Consider the following 24,293-nt stretch of genomic DNA (forward strand, 5'->3'; position numbering starts at 1 on the left):
TCCTCTCCCTTTCTCTCTCCTCTCCTCCCCTCCCCTTCCCTCCTCTCTCTACCCTCTCTCTACCCTCCTCTCCTCTTCTCTCCCTCCTCCTCCCCCTTCCCCTCTTCCTCCTACTTCCTTCCTCCCCCTCCTCCCTCTGTCTCTCTCTCTGTCTCTCTCTCTCCTTCTCTCCCTCTTTCTTCCTCTTTTTCCCTCTCCTTCCCTCCTTCCTTCTCCTCCTCCTCCTCTCCCCCCCTCTCTTTTCTGTGCTGTTTATTCCAAAAGTGATAGAAAGGTATTGTTAGATCTATGTTTAAGGAACATCTTTAGCAGCTAATTGAAAATGAATTGGCAAGAAAAGAGATTGGAATCAGGGAGGGAAATTAGGAGGCTATGGTCCAGCTGAGAGATAGGATTTAAATTAGTGTTGAGGCTGTGTGAGAGTAGCTAACTGAAGATAAATAGGCAAGGAAAGAGATTGTAGTCAAGGAAGGAAATTAGGAGGTTCAGCTGAGAGATAAGGAGGATTTAGAGTAAAGGCTGTGTGAATGAAGAAAGGGGTTAGAAGTGAGAAATGTGCTTTCAGAATTGGCAAAACTTGGCATCTGTGAGAAGATGAAGATGAAAGATGAAAAAAAGAATCAAAAGTGACTCAGAGATTAGGTGCCTAGATAACTAATAATAATAGTGTTGTCCTCAACACAAATAGGTAAGTTCCTCTATATATTAAGTTCTGGTTTTTAAAGATTTTAAGTATTTGATGCCTTGGAGACATCAAAATTTAAATGAGAGACATCAGACTAGAGCTCATGAGAGAGATGCAATAAGTAGAGTTGCATTCAGTTTTATTGCTATTGCTGTTATTACATCACTGAATAAATAGCTCAGCATCTTCTACTAGCTAGTTACTAACTTAAAACCTCATTTGTTGATGGATTGCAAGATTCTCTTTCTAACAGTGCCTGATGCATTATTCTGAACACAGATAGTGCTTACTAAAAATGTGCTGTCATAATCTTATTTATTATAATACATCATTTGACATAATCAGTGACTATTTGTTGCCTGTTCCTTGCCTATATATCAGAGCTTTCTTTTTCTTTCTTTCTTTTTTTTAATAGCCTTTTATTTACAGGTTATATGCATGGGTAACTTTACAGCGTTAACAGTTGCCAAACCTCTTGTTCCAATTTTTCACCTCTTACTCCCCCACCCCCTCCCCTAGATGGCAGGATGACCAGTAGATGTTAAATACATTAAAATATAAATTAGATACACAATAAGTATACATAACCAAAACATTATTTTGCTGTATAAAAAGAATCAGACTCTGAAATATTGTACAATTAGCTTGTGAAGGAAATCAAAAATGCAGGTGGGCATAAATATAGGGATTGGGAATTCAATGTAATGGTTTTTAGTCATCTCCCAGAGTTCTTTTTCTGGGCGTAGCTGGTTCAGTTCATTACTGCTCCATTAGAACTGATTTGGTTGATCTCATTGCTGAGGATGGCCAGGTCCATCAGAACTGGTCATCATATAGTATTGTTGTTGAAGTATATAATGATCTCCTGGTCCTGCTCGTTTCACTCAGCATCAGTTCGTGTAAGTCTCTCCAGGCCTTTATCAGAGCTTTCAATTAGCTAACAGCCCTTAGTTCAGTTAAATTAAAACCTGAGATCAGAAGTACTTTATATATATATATATATATATATATATATATATATATATATATATATATATATATATATATATAATTTGTACTCTACTAAATTGTTTTTTACTGTCAGGATCTTAGTAGTAAAATAAGCAGTATTAACACTTTTAATAATAGAATGAAAACTACTATATTACAGTAATTGTTCTATACTGCAATTAAAATATTTTTATCCGCTCTTTATTTGAAAATAAACAAGACAAGATTGATAGCTGACAATAATATAGAATGCTAGCGTTTACAATATATTCTCATTTTATCCTAACACTTCTGTGAGGTGAATTCTACAATATTATGATCTCCATTTCACAGACTTAAGTTGAGGCTCAAAGAGTTTAACTGACTTCTCCATGGTTACACAGGTTTAGACTGAGGAGCTGGGAGTCGGAGGAGGGTCTCTCCACTCCAGTTTCTGCTCTTTCCCTATGGTTTCCTTTCTTGACCTTTTGTTTTTCCATATGAACTTTGTTGTTATTTTTTCTAGGTCATTAAAATAGTTTTTTGGGAGTCTGATTGGTATAGCGCTAAATAAATAGATTAGTTTAGGTAATATTGTCATCTTTATTATATTTGCTCGCCCTATCCAAGAGCATTTAATATTTTTCCAATTGGTTAGATCAGACTTAATTTGTGTGAAAAGTGGTCTGTAATTTTGCTCATAAAGTTTCCGATTTTCCCTTGGCAGATAGATTCCTAAATATTTTATATTATCAGTAGTTACTTTAAATGGAATTTCTCTTTGTAACTCTGACTGTTGGATTTTGTTAGTGATATATAAGAATGCTGATGACTTATGTGGGTTTATTTTATAACCAGCAACTTTGCTAAAGTTGTGGATTATTTCTAATAACTTTTTAGCAGAATCTCTGGGGTTCTCTAAGTATACCATCATGTCATCGGCAAAGAGTGATAATTTGGCTTCCTCATTGCCTATTCTTATTCCTTTAATCTCTTTCTCAGCTCTTATTGCTAAAGCTAGCGTTTCTAATACAATATTAAATAGTAACGGTGATAGTAGGCAACCTTGTTTCACTCCGGATCTTATTGGGAATGGTTGCAGTTTGTCCCCATTACGTATGATGCTTACTGATGGTTTTGAATAGATGCTGCTGATTATTTTAAGGAAAAGTCCATTTATTCCTGTACTCTCAAGTGTTTTTAATAGGAATGGACGTCCCTATGGTTTCCTGCTGGTTATTTCAAAGTTGACTTGTTTGTGCTTTGGCTTACGGACGGCGTAAGGGGGAGCAGAGGGACCTGGGAATCTGGCCAGAGAACAGGCGCATCTTTTAGAGGATATTGAGATTCTACGGTTAGCGAGAAGGAAGAAAGTTGAGGCTCTCGTTTAGCACAGCGCCCAGCGGGAGTCTGAGAGGCGCTCATTACCTGACGGCTCCTCGCTTTTTTGCAGGTGGGACGGAAACAGAGAGGATCTGGGGACTCTGTGAGCTGCACAACGGGGGAGCGACACAGGAAGGGCCGGTAGAACCCAGGTTCTAAGGAAAGGGCTCCCAAACGTGGCAGACTAGTGACAGCGGCTCTGAGTAGTCCGGTCAGCCGAAGCTGACTAGTGGGACTTGTTTCAGAAACCATTGCTTGGGCATTCCCTTCCCCGAAGCATCCTTCCAGACTCATCTTCCCTGACGCATTCTCCCAGGAACGTCCTGCATCCTTGCTGACGCATCCTTGTGGGTGCATTCCCACCTCCGTCCAGCTGGGGGCCGAACCAGGGTCAAACCGGAGGTGCGTGTGCGCACGCGCACACTCGGGCGCACGCGCGCCGCCAGGTTTACCGAGGAGTTTTGAGTCCTAAGAGGCCCCGTCGATTGGGGCTTCTGCAGTTCCCGCCGGAGGCGGCGGAGGGGGGAAGGCGAGGGCGCTGCCTGAGTCCGCGTCCCAGCATGGCGGAGCAGGGCTTGGAGATGGCTTCTATGATACCGGCCCTTCGGGAGCTGGGCAGGTAGTGCAGAGACCTTCTATATCTCCGCTCCTCACCTCCTGCCCCGTCTCGGGCCCGGCCGCGGTTTTTCGCGCGTCTCCCCGCCCCCTTCTTACCTCCTTGGCAACCCTGGGCCTGGGAGTGGGTTAGGGTTGGGGTGGGGGGGAGGGAGGCGCCGCTCTGCCCCACCCTGCCCGGGCCGTGACTCCCGTCCCTTTCTATGTGAAATGGCGGGGGGAGGGGCGGGGGGAGGGGGGGAGGGGGATGGAGGGAAGACTAGTCATCTCCCGGGGGTGTCTGGGAGCCGTCCGTCTCCGGGTCTGTCTGCGTCTGTGGGCAAGCGCTCACGCCTGGTTTACACGTTTATATTTCCATCGCTATCTCTATGCATCTATAACTACATCTGTCTGTGCCCGTTTCTGTCCACCCATCCCCATTCCTATCTGCACGCCATGTCCTCCGTTATATCTATAGCAGTTATCCGTCTGTATTTGTAAAACTATTTCTTCCTGGACCTGTCAGTATCTCTGTGTCTGATCTATGTGCTTGTATTTGCCCATCTCTATCTTAATACGTCTCTCTGTCTAACCGTATAGTACGTCTGTCTGTCAGTCCGTCGCTTTCTTTATTTGTCAGCCATCCCTGTGTTTGTCTGTCTGTCTGTCTGTGCGCGTCTAGTCTATCTGCCTGTCTTTGTCTAAATATCCACGTCCGTGTCTGTCTGCCTGTTTATCTATATCTGTTCCTTTGTGTTTGGGGATGGACATATTTATGTCCGTGTCTGTTTTTCCATTTCCGTATCTATTTTTCTGTCTGTCAATTCATGTACGTGCATGCAAAAACGTGGAGCCAACCTGTACAGTGCACAGAGCCTGTCGTTGACTCTTCATTGTGAGCATTTACACCTCAAATCGGCAAATGCTACAAATCAAGGCTGAATTTATATATTTGGTGATTGTCTCTAGTGATTGGGGAAAATGTTAATGCTGAAGACGAATCTTTAAAAGTGTGCCCTGCATCCCTCCCCCCTCCTCCCAGCTGATTGTTAAATATTTACTAGCACACCCTTATAGCTAGATGTATATAAAACTACATAGAAATAGAATATATGGAATATATGTGTATATACACACATGTATATATGTTTAGCAAACATTAAAGCTTTATATATGTTGGTAGTCTCAAAGAGATAGCATGGCAATAGTAAACACAGGATTTGTCTGTAGGGAGACTGATAGGTTTTATCTGGTCTTTCACAAACTGTTTCCAGCCTATTTTTCCAAGTCGATTACAAATTACTGGAGGGAGGAAGATATGATTTAGAATCCGGCCTTAGACACGTATTAGAAAGTCATGTAATCTTAGAGCCTGTTTCTTTATCTATGATATAGAGATAATAAAACTAGTAGAATTATTTTCATGCGATTATTGTAGGGGTCAACTAAAATATTGCATACTTTTAAAGAGCACACATCAGCTATTATTCTATTATACAAACCTTAGCCACCACATGGGGAAAATGAATTAGACCCAGAATTGAAGAGGAAAACAGATTAGATAGTCTTTTTTTTTTTTTAATTTTATTTTATTTAATAGCCTTTTATTTACAGGATATATGCATGGGTAACTTTATAGCATTAACAATTGCCAAACCTCTTGTTCCAATTTTTTACCTCTTACCCCCCCACCCCCTCCCCTAGATGGCAGGATGACCAGTAGATGTTAAATATATTAAAATATAAATTAGATACACAATAAGTATACATGACCAAAACGTTATTTTGCTGTACAAAAAGAATCAGACTCTGAAATAATGTACAATTAGCTTGTGAAGGAAATCAAAAATGCAGGTGTGCATAAATATAGGGATTGGGAATTCAATGTAATGGTTTTTAGTCATCTCCCAGAGTTCTTTTTCTGGGCATAGCTGGTTCAGTTCCAGATTAGATAGTCTTTAAGAAATTGCACAATTGTGCTTATGACAAGAAACAGCAAAGGGTAGTGGGCTTCAAAAAAGTGGTCTAGGAGCTAGAAGACCTGGATTGTACTTTCATTTTTTGACTCATATTAACTCTGAAATCCGGACAAGTCCTTTTACCTTTCAGTCCTCTAGGCAACCTCCCCTAAGACTCTATTGCACTGAAAGTGTTGACTTGTATTGGTGGGAGGGAATTTCTTTGTCCAGGAATTCCCTGTTCTCATGAAATTACAGGTTCAGATCCTATCCCTTATTTGTCCTTTCAAGACATCAAAGGCCCATCCTTTTATATTTTTTGAGGGGAGGGGTGGCCCATCTTTTTTGACAAGTATATTTTTCTGGTGATGCTATAAGACTTCCAAGCATATCAGCCTGAGAAAAATCAAGTTGAGGGTCAATAAAAGGGCAATTGAGATTGTCATGGTGAAAATGAGATAACTTCAGTACATTGCCAACAAAGAATTACACAAGAGAAGCACTGGATTTCAGGAAAACAGCATCCTAAAAGAAAAAATAGTGAATAGTGTCTAATGCAGCAGTGAGATCAGGAAATGTTGCTGCTTGGTTGTGTCTGACTCTTTGTGATCCTTTTTGGGGTTTTCTTGGCAAAGATACTGGAGTGGTTTGCCATTTCCTTCATCAGCTTATTTTACAGATGAGGTAACTGAGGCAAACAGGTTAAGTGACTTGTTTAGGGTCACATAACTAATAAATTTCTGAATTTGGATTTGGAATTTGGAACTCTTTTCCTTCTTCCAGGCCCTGAAATCTGCCCCTTCACATCATCTAGCTATTAGAGATCAGGGAGACAAAGGGCATCAAATTTGATAATTAATAAATTTTGAGTGATCAGTTTGGCAAGTGATAAATTTTGAGAGATGTTTGAGTTGATTAGTCAGGTCAGAAGCCACATTTACAAAGCTGCGGAATGAGTGAGTCAGGAGTAGAAAAAAACTTCCTTTTCAAGTAGTTTAGGTGGCATAGGGAGGAGAAATACAGGATAATAGTTCGAAGAATTGGTAAATCTAGCAAAAGGATTTTTTTTTTTTAATAGGATGAGGAAGATTGGCGTATTTGAAGGAAGTAAGGAAAGCACCAGTTGATAAGGAAATGTGGGAGGTAATTTAGGATGCAGTCTCCCAGAGAAGATACTCTGGAGCCAAGATGTGGGATCAAGTGTACGTGTAGAGAGGTTGACCTTGACAAGGAAAAGACCATCTCCTTTATTAAACCTTTATTAAAGGTTAGGGGAAAGAAGGGAGGAGAAAACAATGTCAGTAAAGGCAAGATCTTCAACAGTATATCCATAGATTAGTAATTTTCAAAGAATTAAAGTACACTAGAATGTTTAACATTAAAAATGAATGTGCATTATTTGGTTTTTAATGACTCAAAATATACCAAAGGATCTTGATTAACAAGCTTTTATTTAGCATTTACTATGTCCCACGTACTGTGCTAGTGATACCAAGATTAAGAAAATGAGTCTGCCCTCAGAGTTTTTAATCTATCAAAGTCTGTATTTTTATGCATATAGAAGGATTCATGGAGGAAATACAAATAAATAAAAGGTAGCACCTGAACTGAGTTTTGAAAGGTGCTTGGGACTTTAAAGAGATAATGCTGAGAAGGGATAATATTACAAATATGAGGGACAGTCTGTGTAAAACCATGGAGACTAGAGTTCGATTGTTCTGTTCAGGGAACAGCAAGCAGCCCAATTTAGGAGGACAGGGAGTAATTTGTAATCGACTTGGAAAAATAGGCTGGAAACAGTTTGTGAAAGACTTTAAACACTAAACAGAGGAATTTGTATTTTATCTTAAAGGCTGTGGGGAGTCTCTCTAGCTTCTTAGGCAGAGGAGAAAAGAGGAGAACTGTGCTTTAGCAATATCATTTTGGAAATTGTGTGGAGGATGAATTGGAGAAAGGGGAGAGACAGGAAGCAGAGAGGATGACTAGGAACCATTGTAATAGTCCCGGTGATAGGTGATAAAAGCCTTGATTGGGTTTATTCCTCGTAAAAGTTTAAACCCAATTAAATTGATTTTGTTCAGGATCCTGTGTAGTTAGTAACCGCATTTGGACTTCATGTACTTCCCCAAATACTTGCTGGGCTAGTCTTTTAAGATTTGGACTCTTATTTTGTAAAGAAATAATTTAGATTTTCTTCCAGCTCAATTCAACAACCATTTGTTTGTAGCCCTTACTAGAAATAAATACGTCTTATTCTTTTTTGTTTCTGTTTTCTAATATAGTAGTGGGTCTAAAGGAAGGGTTCTTAATTTAAGATTGGGCTTGTGAATGTGTTTTAAAAATCTGACAACTGCATTTCACTATAATTAATTTTATTTGTAATCCTATATATTTTATGAATTTAACAAAAGCAACTAGGTGGCACATAGCATTTAGTATGTTGGGCCTGGAGTCAAGAGACTCATCTTTCTGAGTTCAAATTCAACCTTAGAAACTTACTAGCTGTGTTATCCTGCACAAATCACTTAATCTTGTTTGCTTCAATTTCATTTGTAAAACAAACTGGAGAAGGAAATGGAAAACTACTGCAATATCTTTGCCAAGAAAACCTTAGATGGGGTCATGAGTAGGATGTGACTGAATAATAATAATTCTAAGAAGGATCCATTGCTTCACCAAACTGCCAGAGGAGTCCAAGACATAAAGAGCCAAAGAACTCCTGGTTTAGAGGAAAAGATGGGATTTGAAATAATAGTGGGAGACAAAGTATTGATCATTTTTCTTGATTTTTTTTTTCTATTTTAATTTTTTTTAAAGAAACTATTGTAAGACAAAGTTTTTTAGTAGAGGGGAGAGGAAGACTTGGAGAGTGAAATGTAGGTGAAGTAAAAAGTTATCAATAAATAAGGTAAAGTAAAAACATCTCAATAAAAAATCCAATAAAATCAATAACTAAAACAAAGGATAAGTAAAATCTAGGCATGTTTTTTGTATCAAAGATTTATAGAAGAGGCCTTAGAAGTCATCATGTCTAACCCTCATTTTATAAAAGATAAATTGAAGCCCAAAGAGATTGGGGACTTGTTCAAGGAGATGAGATATAAATATAGCAAATAGTAAATTCTGTGAGTTGAAATCTATAGATCTTTTTGTTAAGAGAGGGGAAATTGGAATATATTATAAGGGGCTTATGAAAAGAGCAGGTTTAGAACTAGGAAAGGTAGTGTGATAGAGATTTGTCAGATAGGAATAAAAGGGTTGTCTATAGCAGTGGGGTCTTATGGTTCTATGTTTGGAGTGGCCCCAAGAGCATCAGTTAAGATTTCCTCTAGTGGTATTCAGCACTGCCATCAGCAAGGAAAGAGATATGATGAGCACAATCCATAGCTTAATAGGAGCAAAGTTTGAGTGACTATAGGATAAAAAAAACAAATTCTGGAGAATGATTGAGTTGCTTCACTTTGGGGTTGAAACTCTGAAGAGAAGAGTCCAGAGCAAGGATGATGGATTACAAGAAAGCTAGAATACCTGGAAATTAAAGTAAGGATGAAGAATAAGTTTGACATACCTTTGGCTTAGAGCTGATGGAGTAGAAGCACAAAATTGTACGTTCATTCTCAGAGCCAATGTGTTGATTATTTTACTTAATCATACATATTTGTTGTTAGTAACTGGAATGGGAGAGGAAAGTAAAGAGCAATAGACTTCCAAAAACAGAAAAAAATAATTTGTCATTTTATTTCTTTTTTAAAGTATATTTAATTTAAATATAAACTTGATTATAATTTAAATATAGTTAGTAGACAAGTTTAAGTGGTTGTAGTGAAGTTCAAAGTCAATAGAACAGTCTATTTTTTAAGAATAAGCTTTAACTATTTCCTGTGGAAAATGCCATAAGATTACTTCCCTATGTATTGCATGAATTGTGTTAATATTTGATATAATTACATGTTCAATTGACTGAAACCAAAGATGATTTATAGCAGCCAGAAAGAGAAGAAAATAAGGTTTAAAAGGAGTATTATAGGAATAGAGGAAAGAACAGAAAATTGTGGTCAGAGAGAAATTTCAAAGTTTGGGACCATGGAAGTGGTTCATTTAAAACATAGTGGAACTCAACGTGTGATAAAGATATGAACTTGAAAGGAGTAAGGCTAAGATAAATATAAAATTAAACATATTACATGTGTAATACTTTTGTTTTGAAATATATTGTAAAGCTCTGCAATATTTAGTAATTATTTTATTTTAGTACCAGGCCAGAAGACTATAACACAGTTGTGCAGAAGCCAAGACAGATTCTGTGTCAATTTATTGACCGAATACTTACAGATGTAAATGTTGGTAAGTTACTTTTCTTTCTTCGCAATATTAGTTTCTTTGGATTGTATGAAATAAATTACTTCATTTTTGCTGTTTTACAACTTAATATTTCTATAATTTATCATAGAAAATGGTTTTAAGTAAAGTGTTTTGTGTACTATTTTAAAGTGCTCTGCAGATAGGAGCTGTTATTATTAGTTTATGTCCCTGTGTCCAACTCTTGCTTGTTGGGTTTGCCCCAAGGAAAATCAGTCAATCAAAAGCATTTATTAAGCTCTTTCTTTGTGCCAGGCATTATGATAACCATTTTGAGTGTTTAGTAACTAAAATTATCCCTCACAACTCCCTTCTCTTCTTCCCCTTCTCCCCTATCACCAAGTGTTTGCTTTCATTGGTCTACCAAAGGACAATTATATTAGAACAGAGGCATTTACTTGAATAGCATAGTAAGGGCATTTTTTCAGAAACTTAGGACATGTGGACTGGTTGGCAATATATAACATGATTGGGAGAGTGAGCAAGTATAGAGCTCTAGCATGGAGTTGGAATGAAAAATACACATGAAGATAGGATTCATGTAAGATTCAGAATAGACTTAATGACGGACATATTTGTGTATCTGAGGATGCAAGTATGAGATTGCTAGAATGGTACAAGAAGACATGATGAGTACACCTTCCAGAGATCTTACTATAATGCTTTGTTCTTTGACTCCAAATAGAATTGGGGGCTCCTTGTCAGGTTGGAGTGGTCAGGGACTTGGGGAGAATGGGTAATGCCTGTATACTTACCTAAGAGATTCTTTCCTTTTGGAGGATGATTTAATTGAGGTGCTCCACCAAATCTTAGGATCTCTCATTGAAATAATTGAACTTATGTTCAAGTTAGTGCTACCAAATTTATTGCTTCTTTGTTCTGAATTTGTAATTGTACCATAACTCAACTCACTTCCCAGGACTGAAGAAACTTACATGTTTGGCCCTTCAGGACCCCAATGTCTTCATTTACATTATGTCTGCTGGCTGTATTGATCTGCTGCTCAAACCTCTGGATGCAGTTCTTTTTTTTTTTTTTTTTTTTTTAATTGGACTGTGCACCTGGCATTTAGCTCATCCTTCAGTTTCTGGCTCAGCCAGACCTTGCTGGAGCACTGCTGAGCTCCTTGAGTGAGAATCAGAATTTTACCAGTGGCTCCCCTTCGAAATATCAAGTTCTCTTCCAAATACCTCAGGATCTCTTTCCTGATTTTTAAGCTTTCTTGGAAGCTGCCATGTTCAGGGTCAAGACTTCTGCTACTGATTCTCAGTTTGTATAGAGGTGTTTGACTTTGTCTTCTTAAACAGAATATCCAGAGTCTATGTCTAATAATTTATTACAGTAGTTTGTGAAATTTCATAGAATGTTAACAATGAGATTAAGACAATAAACATTTTATCAGTTGTTTTAAAGTAGACTTTATAACTTACATTAAATCTCAGCAAAGTGGCTTAAAATTTGTTCTTGGATTTAATTTTAAAAATTAATATGTTGCGACAACTAGGTGGCGCAGTGGATAGAACACCAGCCCTGAAATCAGGAGGACTTGAGTTCAAATTTGGTCTCAGACACTTAACACTTTCTAGCTGTGTGACCCTGGGCAAGTCATTTAACCCCAATTGCCTCCACAAAATAATAATAATAATAATATGTTGTTGTTGTTGTTGTTGTTTTTAGTTGCTCTAGAACTTGTGAAGAAAACTGACTCTCAGCCAAGTTCTGTGATGTTACTTGATTTCATCCAGCATATCATGAAATCTTTCCCTCTTATGTTTGTAAATGTCTGTGGAAGCCATCAACAAAAGGAAGCTGAAAATAGTTGTCTTGGTGAGTTTGACGACTTTGGTAAAACTATCCATATTTTTCATGGAATCTCTTCTGCCTCCTGAAATGTATCATTTAAATTAGTAAATACTTGGAATTTAGACATAAATTCAAAGGGCAAGTTATTGATTTGTTTGAATACCTGTAAAACCTTATCATATTTGTCTTTTATTGAGAATGTAACTAATAACTTTCATAGATAGTAGAAGTAATTTAAGATCCATTTACCTGCCATTGAAATCACTTTTCAGACAAACACAGAATTAAAGTAAAGTATGGGTTTCATTTGGGATAGCAAATATTATTTCCTTCATTCCTCTTTTCATGATCTTAACAGTGTTCTTTCCAACTTGATTTTTTTTTTTTTTTTTTTAAGAAATTTATAGTACATTTGTTTCTGAATATATCCCTACTTCCGCTCTTGGCAATTAAACAGACATTTTTAAAGAGACAGAAAAAACAATCCAGCAAAAACAACTTGCCAACTGTGTCTGATAAAAAAAAGTACTGTTTTACTTTTTTAAAAATAGGAAGAAAGTACCATTCATTCATTCAGTTTTTTTTTTTTTTTTTCCTGTTTCCTCTCTAGGGCAGATCTTGGTAATTTTAACCATTTTTTAAGTTTTATTTCATTATTTTTTGTTTGTTGTGTGATTGTGTATGCTGTTTTTCTGATTCTTGCTCTATCAACTTATATTATCTCTCTGTCAGCTTATATTGTCATTCCATGATTCTATGAATTCTTCATATTCTTTATATTATTATTTTAGTGATATCCTGTTATGTTCATGAACTACATTTTATTTAGCTATTACTCTTTTATTTATTTATTATAGCTTTTTATTTACAAGTTATATGCATGGGTAATTTTATAGCATTGACAATTGCCAAACCTTTTGTTCCAATTTTTCCCCTCCTTCCCCCTACTGCCTCCCCCAGATGACAGGATGACCAATTCATGTTAAATATGTTAAAGTATAAATTAAATACAATACAATATTAGTATACCTGTCCAAACAGTTATTTTGCTGTTCAAAAAGAATCGGACTTTGAAATAGTACCATTAGCCTATGAAGAAAATAAAAAATGCAGGTGGACAAAGGTAGAGGAATTGGGAATTCTATGTATGAACCACTACATAGAATGTATGTAGTTCATAATCATCTCCCAGAGTTCTTTCGCTGGGTATTAGCTATTATTCTTATGATAGGCATCTAGATATGTTTCTAATTCTTTATCTAACTTGATTTTCAAAGCTTCCTTTTCCTGACCCTTTTTACTTTTTGTTAGTCTTCTTGATGGCTAAATGAAGGGTTAAGTTATATGATATGATTTTGAGTGCTTTTAATTTTATCAAAGTGCTTTCATATCCTTGAGCTTAATTTTCCTACTAATTTCTGTTGACATTTAAATACAAGGTCATGAAATCTCAAATGTTATCAGAGAACATTTTATCCACCCCATGTTGCTAATTCCTTTGTCCAGCTTGATTTTTAATTTTTCCTTCTCCCTGATCCTCTTTACCTTTGTTGGTCTCCTTGATGACTAAATAAAAGGTTAAGCTATAGGTCATGCATTTTGAGTGGTTTTTAATTTTGTCAGAGTGCTTTCATGTTCTTGAGCTTAACTTCTCAATAAGCTCCATTGACACTTAAAAACACAGTATCACAAAATTCCAGAGTATGAAGGGATACCAGAGACCGTCTGATTCAATTCATACTTGAAAACGATTCTTTACAATATCCTTGAAAAGTGGTCTTAAAACTACTAAAAACTTTATATGAACACTTATCTAGTTAACTAATATGGAACCTACTTTCCCAATAGCAGTTTATTTGACTATTGAGTTTATTTGTTAGGAAATGTTTTCCATACATCAAACTTTAATTGCCTTTGCAATCTTTTGCTCCTAATTCTGCCCTCTGAGACTCAGGAAAATAAATCTAATTTCTTACTCATCGGAGCTTTGGAAGTATAGTGTCCAAAAGACTTGGTGCTGTTTTTTAAGCTTTAATAGAAGTCATACTTGAATACTGTTATATTTCCCATAAATATTTCTTTGTATGAGCTACCTTCTATATTCTGTTCAACCACTACTCAAATGGCATATTTTCTATACCCATAGAGAACATCTTCTTCACTCTTAACCTTTTCACCATCTTCTTCATCCTTTTTAGTTTCCAATTTCTAAGTGTTTTTAAAATGTAGCATCTAGAAGAAAGCCTAGTATTTTTTTTTTTTGATATGTAAGTTTTGCCAGTACAACTGGGTTATGCCTGTGTTACTCAGTTTATGAACAGATTGTGATCTAAAGATTTATTAGCAAGTCAGTTGTTTGAAAATTGCTTTTCATCCTTTAGATTGATTGGATGGCCAAGTAATGTTGGTTTTGTGGCTCAAATATTTCTTCATTCAGAAACCATTAGCACTATGTTTAATAAATAAAGTAGAAATTCTTTAGATGACATTTGAATACTCCTATAGTGTGATTTCTTTTTATTTCTTACGCTTCATCTTTTATTAATTCTTCTGAAGATTAAAATCTTCCTGTAGTTATGTGGGCAAATGAAATTATTTGCTGTCCCTAAATGTAGACATTTTCCCTATTCATATCTTTGTTCAAGCTTGTTCCTATTCTAGGCATGCCTTCTTATTGCAGGAAAACTTGAATGGTAGTGTATGTTATTCTTTAAGTGGTGGAAAGCCAATGAAATTTTATGAGCAGAAGAGTGTTTGAGTGTTTCCAATAAATTGGAATAGGTAGAGACTGTAATCAGAGATAATAGTTAGGATTTCATTAATAAAATTTAGACCTGAAGTTCATTTGTTTTAGTCTTATGATTCAAATATGGTTATAAAAAAATTTCTTACTCCACATTTTATTTTTTTGACATACTAATTATATCCCTAACTGTGCATAGAAAATGTAGATTGTTGTTAAAATTCATGCATCATTGCCATTTAATAAATATTTAGCAAATAAATTTGCCTATATATGTATTTATATTCTTAATACTTTTTTTTTTTTAACTCAAAGAATTCAGTCATTGGATTATGACAAAACTTTTTCGAATTGCTGCGACTCCATCCTGTCATCCATTACACAAGAACATTTGTGAAGTCATCTGCTCATTATTATTTCTTTATAAAAGCAAGAGTTCAACGATTTTTGGGGTGCTAACAAGAGAATTATTATATCTTTTTGAAGATTTGATTTATCTCCACAAAAGAAATGAAATGGGACAAACCGTAGAATGGCCAGTGACAGTGAACAGATTTCTAAGTAACCTAGATAAACACATGGGATGTTTGCAGTCTGCTCCTCTGCAGTTATTGAGCATGCAAAATGTGGAGTTTATTGAAGTTGCATTATTAACAATTCTCAATGACATTATTGCCGTTGTGTTTTTTAGAAGACAAGAACTTTTACTTTGGGGGATAGGTTGTTCTTTGCTAAAGTATGGAAGTCCTGACATTAAAACCTTAGCAGTTTGTCTTTTGACCAAGCTCTTTGAACTTGGGGGAATACCAGAACAATCAACAAACACTTTTTTCAACTCAATTTTTGAATTACTAAAAAATGTTGTAGAAATGGATGTAGATCAACTCAAACTTTATGAAGAACCCTTATCACAGTTAATGAAGTTGATGTTCCCCTTTGAAGCAGAGGCTCATAGAAATATAGAACCTGTGTATTTGAGTATGTTGCTCGAGAGACTCTGGCTCCTCTTTGAAGCAGGTGTACTTGTGAAGCTTAAATCTGAATTGTTGAAATCTGCTTTGTGCCATTTGCTACAGTATTTCCTCAGATTTGTGCCAGCAGGTTATGAATCTGCCTTACAGATCAGGAAGACCTATGTGAGCAACATTTGTAGGGTTTTTGTGGATACACTTGGAGCTCAAGTGGAAGGAGAGGTAGGTAATTTTGATTTATTTGGTGAATATGTATCTTTGTTATTTGCTATATGTAGTTCTATCATTCATTTGTGTACATTGTGTTAGTGAGGAAAGTTTATTCTTCAGAAATACTTCAAATGCATAGCCAAGACAAAGTATTATTTTCATTGATGCAGCCTACCTCACTATTGTTTATTTACATATGTGATATCAAAGGAATTGCTCACTAATTATATAATTAAAATATGGTTTTGAAAGGTTTATTTGCTTAAAATGATACATAATTGGTTTGTGTGATATAAATTAATTTTTTATATTGATAATGAAAGGCTGATCCAGTGTACACTGATCATTAGTTTCATAGGCTCTACCCTCTTAAAAGATTGAAATTGCCAATAGAAAGTAGATAAAATGATATTGTATCAATATTAAGTAAATAAATAGATTAATAATTTCCCCTCATTTTTTATATTCTTTTGTTTTTAAATTTTGTGAGTAAGAAAGATGGCCTGTTTATTGAGAGGAAGTATAGTTTTAACAAAAATAATAGAAAATAAATATGTGTATTGCTAGATTAATAAAAGACTAAGATCTTTGAAAATGTGTTAACTTTATTATGAAATAGGTCATATATGAAGTTTTTTTTTTTTTATATTGTCCCCCTCTTTTATATTTTTAATCAGTGGAAGCATGGTTGCTAATAGACTTTCTTAACTTTTATTTCCAGTATTTATTGGGCCCACTTTATGCAGCATTAAAACTTGAAAGTATGGAAATCTTTGAACAGTTTCAATGTGAAACTCTGCAAGATACTCCTTTTAATGATGAATGGAGCAGCTGTAGTACTGGAATACCACGAAAAAGGCAGCGACTAAGTTTATCATCAAAACATTTCTCTAACTCAATAGGACAGGCAGAAGAGTAAGGCTATAATTCTGTTTGTGTTTAGAATTTTAATAGAGACTTATTAGCACTTCAAAGTTAAATACTTGCTTTTCATATGACTTAAATAGATCTAATTTGTTTTGCCTGTTAAAGGAATGCTTTTGCATTCATACTTACTGCGAAATTGAATTATATATAGATGGATACAGATATTTTAAGTGATTGTACAAGTCTTCCAGTCTAAAATTTTTCTTTTTAAAATACTTAAAGCCATGAAATTATTTTATAGACTAGTAATCTGTGAAGTTCAATATCAGATATTATTTTATTTAACCAACATTAAGACAAATACTAGACGAGAAATTATTTTTTGCTATAAACCTAGTTTAGTATGTATTTTAATATTAAACACTTTTATATTTTTATATTTAGTTTTTTTTTTTTTTTTAACTGGCTTTCTACTTGAATGAAAGTGTTCTGAAGTTGTTATTATTAATTATAGAATTAAGCATGTGGACATGAATGAAAATAACATGTTGTGGAATGCACTGATCAAGAAGGCAGAATCTCTTCTCATTCTCCTTGAGCAAAATAATGTGGAAAGCCCCATTATTCAGACATTAGAAGGAATTGTTGTCATTCTGCAGTTGGCTGCTCTGTGCACTGTTCACTGTTCTCAGCAGATCTTGGACTGGTAAAAACAATTTAGAATAACTTCTTATGTCTTTTTTTTGAGGGTCCTGGCTTGTAATTGACACATTTTCCTTGCATTGAAGAGATTTTATTAGGAGCCCTTATCTGTTCATTTCATTGGGTTATCTACACGTACAAAGCCTTTTGTTGATTGATTATATGTTGTTGAATTTTAAAGCCAAAAGGTACTTTTAAAATGATTTAAATTAGTTTTATCATTTTGCAGATTAGCAAAGTGGGACCCCAAGACATTAAAAGATTTACCTAAAGTTTCACAGGTAGTAGCAGAGTTTCTCACTGAGGAGAGGAGATAGCCTGTAGCTAATGGACTTGATGGCACTGATCATGGGTTTTTTAGTCTGGGAGGACACGAGCATGTTTTTAGACAGTAGGTAGGGAGATATTGAAGATGAGAATGGTGGTGGTGGAGTCAGTGTTCTGGAGAAACTGAGAAGGGATGGAATTAAGAATTCATGGGGCAAAGGGACTTTGGCAAGGGGAAGGCCACTTCTTCCCTGGAGACAGGATGAAGAAAGAAATGGGGCAAGGAAACCTCTTGGGTGATATGAAAGGAGAGAGGTAACAAAAGGGAACTTGGCAAGTGGCTTTTTTTCTTGGGAGGTAGAGGTGAGGAGGAAGAGAGTCTACTCCATTACTGCCATCTAAAGTGCTTGTGATTATTCTCTTGTCTCCAAGATCATCATACATTCTGTTTGGCTTTTAAAGCCTTTTATAACCTAACTTTCCCACCTTTCCAGGTTTCTTATGCATCACTCCCCAACTAAGCACACTCTTCAGTTATGTCCTGTAATGGGAGGGTACCCTAGGGGGCTACAGATCAGAGGCAGAGAAGGCTGACACAGTAGTTCAGTCAAGAGATGCTGGAAAGGTAGAATCTTCAACATTTGCCAGTGGACTAGGGCTGAGAGTGTAAGGACCCAGAGGATGGCCCCTAGGGGCCAGGTGGGGTGCTTGGGGGCACACCCAGGGCCCTCAGGGTAAGAAAGTCTGGGGAAGCTTGTGGCGTAGGGGGGGGTTATTCTAGATAAGATGCCTTTGATAGGCTCTTGGGAGCATGAGTCTGGTTTCATGATTTATTGTCCTGCTTCTCTCAGCTATGTGTGAACAAGAGTGCAGGAGGAGGATAGCAAAATAGTCTGGGATTGAGGATTTGACTTGACATAAGGAAAAGAGCGAGGGGTTTCAGAGTAAAGGAGAGTGGAGAGAAACTGGTTCAGTGAGATAGTGAGCCAGGGCAGGGAAGAGAGTGTGCCCTCTGCATGGTTGGTCACCTGAGGAGAACTGAGGGGTGGAAGGAATGGAGGTCAGGGTGAGAAAAGTGTTCTCTGAGGGGTAGGGATCATAAGGCTAGGAAGAGATGGAATGAGGAAGGGTTAGGATCAGAGTTTGTGAACATAAATGTACAAGAGTTGGAGTGATGTCACGATCTGGGGTCACACCATCTAGCTCCGCACCCGAGGTGGCATAGAAGATTGAGGAACTGGTAAATTAATTTGGGGGGTATTATCTTCGTGCATTTTGATGTGTCCTTATATGTGGTCAGGAGTTGTGGTAGCTAGAAACTGAGTCCAGAAGTGAGAATCTAGAAGTGGCAATGGGGACTCAATAAGGGGTGTTTTGACTCCCCTGCTACTATTGAGGTTTGAGGATATATAAGTAAAAGGGTCTACACCCCTGGAAAAGACCAAGAATGCAATGTTGTCAGCAGGGAGCTTGGTCTCAGTGAATGCTAAAATATGGGAAGAGTTGGAAAGGAACAAGTTTAGTATGAAGGAAATTTTATTATGGAACACATTTCAAAGAAGGGACAGGCAGTTTAGTAGTAGCACATTGAAGCACACTCGCATCTGGGTATAAACTTACTCGGAAGGCAAATAAAGTGAAATAAAAAAAATTATTTGCCTTTCTATACTTTTTTCTTCCTTCACACCTGCTATATTCCTCGTTTCCTAAATGTGAAACTGCTGCCTTTTGTGTTATTTAAACAGAGAAATGGCCTAAGACCTAAAAATAGATAGAAAGCTCATTTAAAATGATTGCATTTGACATACTTAGTATATTTGCATATTTATGTTGGACTTGCATTGGAATTAGAATGAGCTAGGTATAGAAAAATTTTCAGGTCTTTATGTAGTTATAATTGTTTTTGGCTTTACTGGAATACTGATTTTGAACATTATCAAACAAGATCTTATTCTGATATCTTTTTTTATTTTTCATTTACAGTAGTCTTAATTATAAAGTCATTCCCCATAAACATAAGATGAGAGCTTCAGACTTCGTAATGAATGTACAAATAACTTGGCTGTCTCTAGATTTTATCACAAGAGTGCTTAAGATATGTAGATGCCTATTAGAATCTGTTCAGAAGCCTAATCTGGAACCAGTGATTGACAGAATGGTGAAAATATTTGATGCTTTGTTTTATATGCAAGGTAAGTTGGGGAAATAAGCAAACTGGAGAAATCTTTAAAGATAAAATCAATATATAATAGGCTTTCTTTATTGAGTTACTGATATCTAAAATTTAAATTCACATCTTTATTTTTAATGATTTAATATTTTATTTTTCCTGAATTACATGTAAAAACATTTAAAAACAAATTTTGAGTTACACATTATCGTCATGTTTATCTCTCTCCTCCCCCCTGAGAAAAGCAATTTGATACAGCTTATACATGTACTGTCATGTTAGTTATGTTGTGAAAGATGACCCAAAAAACCCCAGGAAAAATAAAGAATAAGTATGCTTTGATCTCATTCAAACTCCACCAGTTCTTTCTCTGAAAGTGTGTTTTTCATTATAACTCTTTAGAAATTGTTTTAGATAATTATATTACTGAGAATAGGTAAGTCATTCACAGGTTACATATTTTCAAAATATACAAAGGTGTTTCTTAGATTTTCTGGTTTACTTATTCTGCTCTATATTGCTATATTGTCCTTCATATAAATAGTTAAAAGTAGTTCCTTAGGTCTGTATTCCTGTTAGTGAAATATTTTGACTTAACTTTTCTTACAATGTGTTTTGTAAAATAAATTCTTTTAATTCAGAGACCTCAGATTTTATTAGTTTGTGTAGGCTTTTTTAAAAAAAGAGTTGAAGTGTCTGAAAAATCATCATTTAAGTGATGAGCCTCTTAGAATTTAGCTCAAATGTTTCTGAATGACATGCAGGCCTTTAAGCAGGCCTATCATACTTAAAAAGCTTTGTAGCTTTATATAAAACCTGTCATAACTTGGTAGTTTAGTCTTAAAGAAACCAGAGCTATCTACACCCTAAAACTAGACATGAGAATTTTTTTGTCACATATAATAATATGCTAAAATTTATTTATACCAAAATCTATTTGATATTGTTAAGCAATATATACATTTTTAAAAAGCAAAACTATAAAGATAAAAAAGATTGAAATGCAATTATCTATTGTATATAGGTTTTATTTATTTATTTATTTATTTTTTCAGTAAAAACTCCATTTGAAGATAAAATTCTGGAGGATTTGTGTGGAATGTTATCTCTTCCATGGATTTATAACCATTCTGAAGATCCTTCTCTAAAGCTGACCACATTTGGTACTGACCTTTTGGCTCTTAGTCAGAGTATTTCGGATAGTTTCTGTAAGTATACAGATAAAATTGTACCTTCTTTATTGTCTTTAATATTAGTTTTCTCTTACAACTTAAGCTATATTTTAATTTTAGGATGCTACCTTTAATTAGGTAAATGTATATGCTATGTTGATTGACTTTGCAACAAATATTTATAATACACTGATAAATAAACTTCATTTTTTCAGCACCTCAGGCACAGTCACAGTGTATATACCTTCTGACTTTGTTCCCGAGAAACATATATCTTGAATGGAGAACAGCAGTATATTATTGGGCAATGCAAAGCTCTCATGAAATAATTCGTGCTAGTTGTGTTAGAGGATTCTCTATCTTATTGCATCAACGGAATAAAAATTCTTACAAAAGAGTTCCCAAGATTCTCATGTATGTATTATTTTGGTTTTTTTTTTAGATTCTATAATATAATCAACCTTTTAAAGTACTCAGTAAATGTTTGCTGATGATGCAGAGGGCATAGCAACTTTAGTTTGTAAGTCTATGCATTTTTTACTGTAGTCTATTCCTGATTGGTGTTTTGATGCAAATGAGTATGTTAATATTCTTGACCAGGCCATATAAATATCCAGAAAGATAACTTTTTTTCCCCTTCCTAAATACAGAGACAAAGTCAAGGACGATTTTAGTAATGTCAAAAAAGAATTTGCCACTGTACTTGGACAGTTAATTTGTACTCTTTGTGGCTCATTTGAGTGGAAGAGTCCTTTAACAGAACCTCTCTCAGAGGATGGAAGTGTTGGTGCCTTCTGTAAGAACCTCACAGTTGCTTCTGATTGTGAACAATCATTTTCTCTACTGAAAGCTTCTATATGCAAGCCATTCCTTTTCTTGCTGAAGAAAAAAGTGCCTAGTCCAGTAAAATTGGGTAGGTGTTGATGTGTTTAATTGTCTAGTTTGAAATCATCTTGGGCCAGTGGGGATGGAAAAAAGTTTCATCAAAGTAAATGGTAAGAATTTTAGCAAAGGTTTTAAAAATACATTTCATAGAACTAAAAAAACTTCCTCCCAAAGCCATTATGCTTATCATTACCATTAAATTCATCATTGTTTTACCAGTGTTGCTAATACAAGTACTTCTTCCTCAAAATAAAATAATCTCACATTGTTATAATACAGTATAAAAGTATGTTTGTCACAGTAATGCAGTCAGATAGATAGTGAAGGTGTCCATTTTATAAATAAAGAAACTAAAAGTCAGACTTGATCAAAGTATTGGGTTTACATATTAGTCATTTCAATTCAACTGAAGAAAACCTCACGGTTACACAGTTTGTCACTAATGAAGTCAGTAATTCCCATTTAGTTTTAGGATTTACTACATGAAATCTTAGACCGTAGCATAATGGCTTGTATTAACTATGTGTTAATAATCTTTGATCCCCATAACCTTTGAAGGAGGTGATGCAATAATCCCCTTTTATAGATGAAGAGATTTTGTGACCTGTCTAAGGCCACCTATCTGAGGCAGAATATGAACTTGACTCTTGCTGACTCCTGAGTCTAGCATCCTATCCTCTACAATATTAAAAGGAATTATATTTTGAAAATTTAAAAATCATTTTGTTTTAGTGTTATACATTGAAATATTCACACGAAATTTTGAAGCTTTTTAAAAGATGCTCTCTAACTCTGTTCAGTACTGATTTTAACTTTTTTTTTTTTTTTAACTGAGTCATTGAACACTGGGTAAATCAAATGAAAAATAGCTGATTGTGAGGTTTTTATTGCAATGTAAATGTCAAATAAAGTCTTTTTTCATTCTTGTAATCATTAAAAGTCAACTTAGAAGTTATATTGTAATGTGTTTTGTTCACTGACATTCATGTGATATTTCTTAAATATTTTAAAATGTATTAATTTATATATTTTACGTTTAGCCTTCATAGATAATCTACCTCATCTTTGTAAGCACCTCAATTTTCGGGAAGAAGAAGCAGATGTGAAAGTAGTTCTTGGCTCTTTATTAAATTTAATGGAAGACCCAGACAAAGATGTGAGAATGGCTTTTAGTGGAAATATCAGATACATATTGGAATCCTTGGATTCTGAAGATGGATTTATAAAAGAGGTTAACTTTTAATTTCTCAACATTGTCATTATTATAAATCTTATTTTAAAAACATCTTTAATGATTTATTAAACATTTTTGTTAACAGCTTTTTGTCTTGAGAATGAGAGAGGCATATACACATGCTCAAATATCAAGAAATAATGAGTTGAAGGATACTTTGATTGTTACAACAGGGGATATTGGAAGGTATATTTGACTACATATTTGTTTTATTACTTGTTTTCCTCTAAATTCATAATGTCTTGCTGTGTTTTGCCGTATATCAGGTGTAACAAAATGCTTTTTTGCCAACATAAAATGGTTATTTTAGACTAAATTTAGCAGGTAGCCATGTTCTTTCTCTCTTATTGTATCTCTGGTTTATGGGATGATTGCTTTAGAACTGGAAGGATTTTTAGAGGTCATCTAGTCCAGTTATTTCATTTATAGGTGAGAGAGCTAGTCAGTGGCTAAGCCATGGTTCAAATCCATTATGTCACTACCTATCTCCTATTCCCTGATTCCCAGTCTTTAAGTATCTTTAGCTTACTCTGCTTTAAAATGTTTGATTTCTTTATTTATTGCTTTCCATGAAAACCATGTAGAGTTAATATTTAATATTGAATTAATGGAGAAGTAAAGATGATTGGTTTATATGTATTGAGACATGTCTTCTCATTATATTAAGATCAAATAAATTTTAGTGCAATCCATGAAGAATGTAATCTTACAAGGAGAAGCCTTTGTTCTAAAAAAGGAAGTGTGACTATATATGAAGAGATAACTTGATAAATTCATACTAATTTTTCCTACTTATATGTGAAAACCCTTTTGAGAAAAATTTTATGGGAAGACAGGTTTATTTGGAGGGAACTTAGAAAACTTGAGATACTAATAAAATCTTTCATCTTTTAAGGGCGGCAAAAGGGGATTTGGTGCCTTTTGCACTGTTGCACCTATTGCATTGTTTGTTGTCCAAATCACCATCTATTTCTGGAGCAGCATACACAGAGATCAGAGCACTAGCTGCAGCCAAATGTGTTAAACTGCAAACTTTTTTCAGCCAGTATAAGAAACCAATCTGTCAGGTAAGAGCCGGTATCCTGGTTGAAAATAGAGGGGTGACCATACTCTGTGTTATCTGCCAAAAGCACATTGTATACAGCATCAGTTTAGCTTGTTTTCCTTAGAAATGGAATTCCATTTAGGGCTAAAATATTGCCACCTTATATTGTAATAGCTATAAAGAACTCCAGATGTATACCTACATGTACATGAATATACATTATTACATATTTGTGGTGATTTGACATGTTTTTCTTAGCATTACTTTCTGCCATAT

General features: G+C 35.3%; 1 protein-coding gene across 2 annotated transcripts in view; it reads left to right on the plus strand.

The window, feature by feature from the left end:
* Positions 1-483: 483 nt before the first annotated feature.
* The window catches only part of ATR (ATR serine/threonine kinase), a 113,010-nt gene continuing 89,200 nt past the window's right edge, over positions 484-24,293 (plus strand). Inside the window, exons 1-13 of one of the 2 annotated variants that reach the window (XM_031957821.1) lie at positions 484-688; positions 9,842-9,933; positions 11,626-11,775; positions 14,810-15,687; positions 16,397-16,590; positions 17,057-17,248; positions 19,495-19,703; positions 20,737-20,889; positions 21,069-21,267; positions 21,504-21,766; positions 22,779-22,969; positions 23,058-23,158; positions 23,868-24,039. In XM_031957821.1, coding sequence (XP_031813681.1) covers positions 11,673-11,775; positions 14,810-15,687; positions 16,397-16,590; positions 17,057-17,248; positions 19,495-19,703; positions 20,737-20,889; positions 21,069-21,267; positions 21,504-21,766; positions 22,779-22,969; positions 23,058-23,158; positions 23,868-24,039 — 2,655 coding nt within the window. In that variant the 5' untranslated portion in view covers positions 484-688; positions 9,842-9,933; positions 11,626-11,672. Of the gene's footprint in view, positions 689-3,522; positions 3,657-9,841; positions 9,934-11,625; positions 11,776-14,809; positions 15,688-16,396; positions 16,591-17,056; positions 17,249-19,494; positions 19,704-20,736; positions 20,890-21,068; positions 21,268-21,503; positions 21,767-22,778; positions 22,970-23,057; positions 23,159-23,867; positions 24,040-24,293 lie in introns of those variants that run through there. The other variant, XM_031957820.1, reaches the window with a different exon arrangement.

Source organism: Sarcophilus harrisii, chromosome 3 (genome assembly GCF_902635505.1).
Source record: "Sarcophilus harrisii chromosome 3, mSarHar1.11, whole genome shotgun sequence".
In the NCBI taxonomy this organism is placed as follows: Eukaryota; Metazoa; Chordata; class Mammalia; order Dasyuromorphia; family Dasyuridae; genus Sarcophilus; species Sarcophilus harrisii.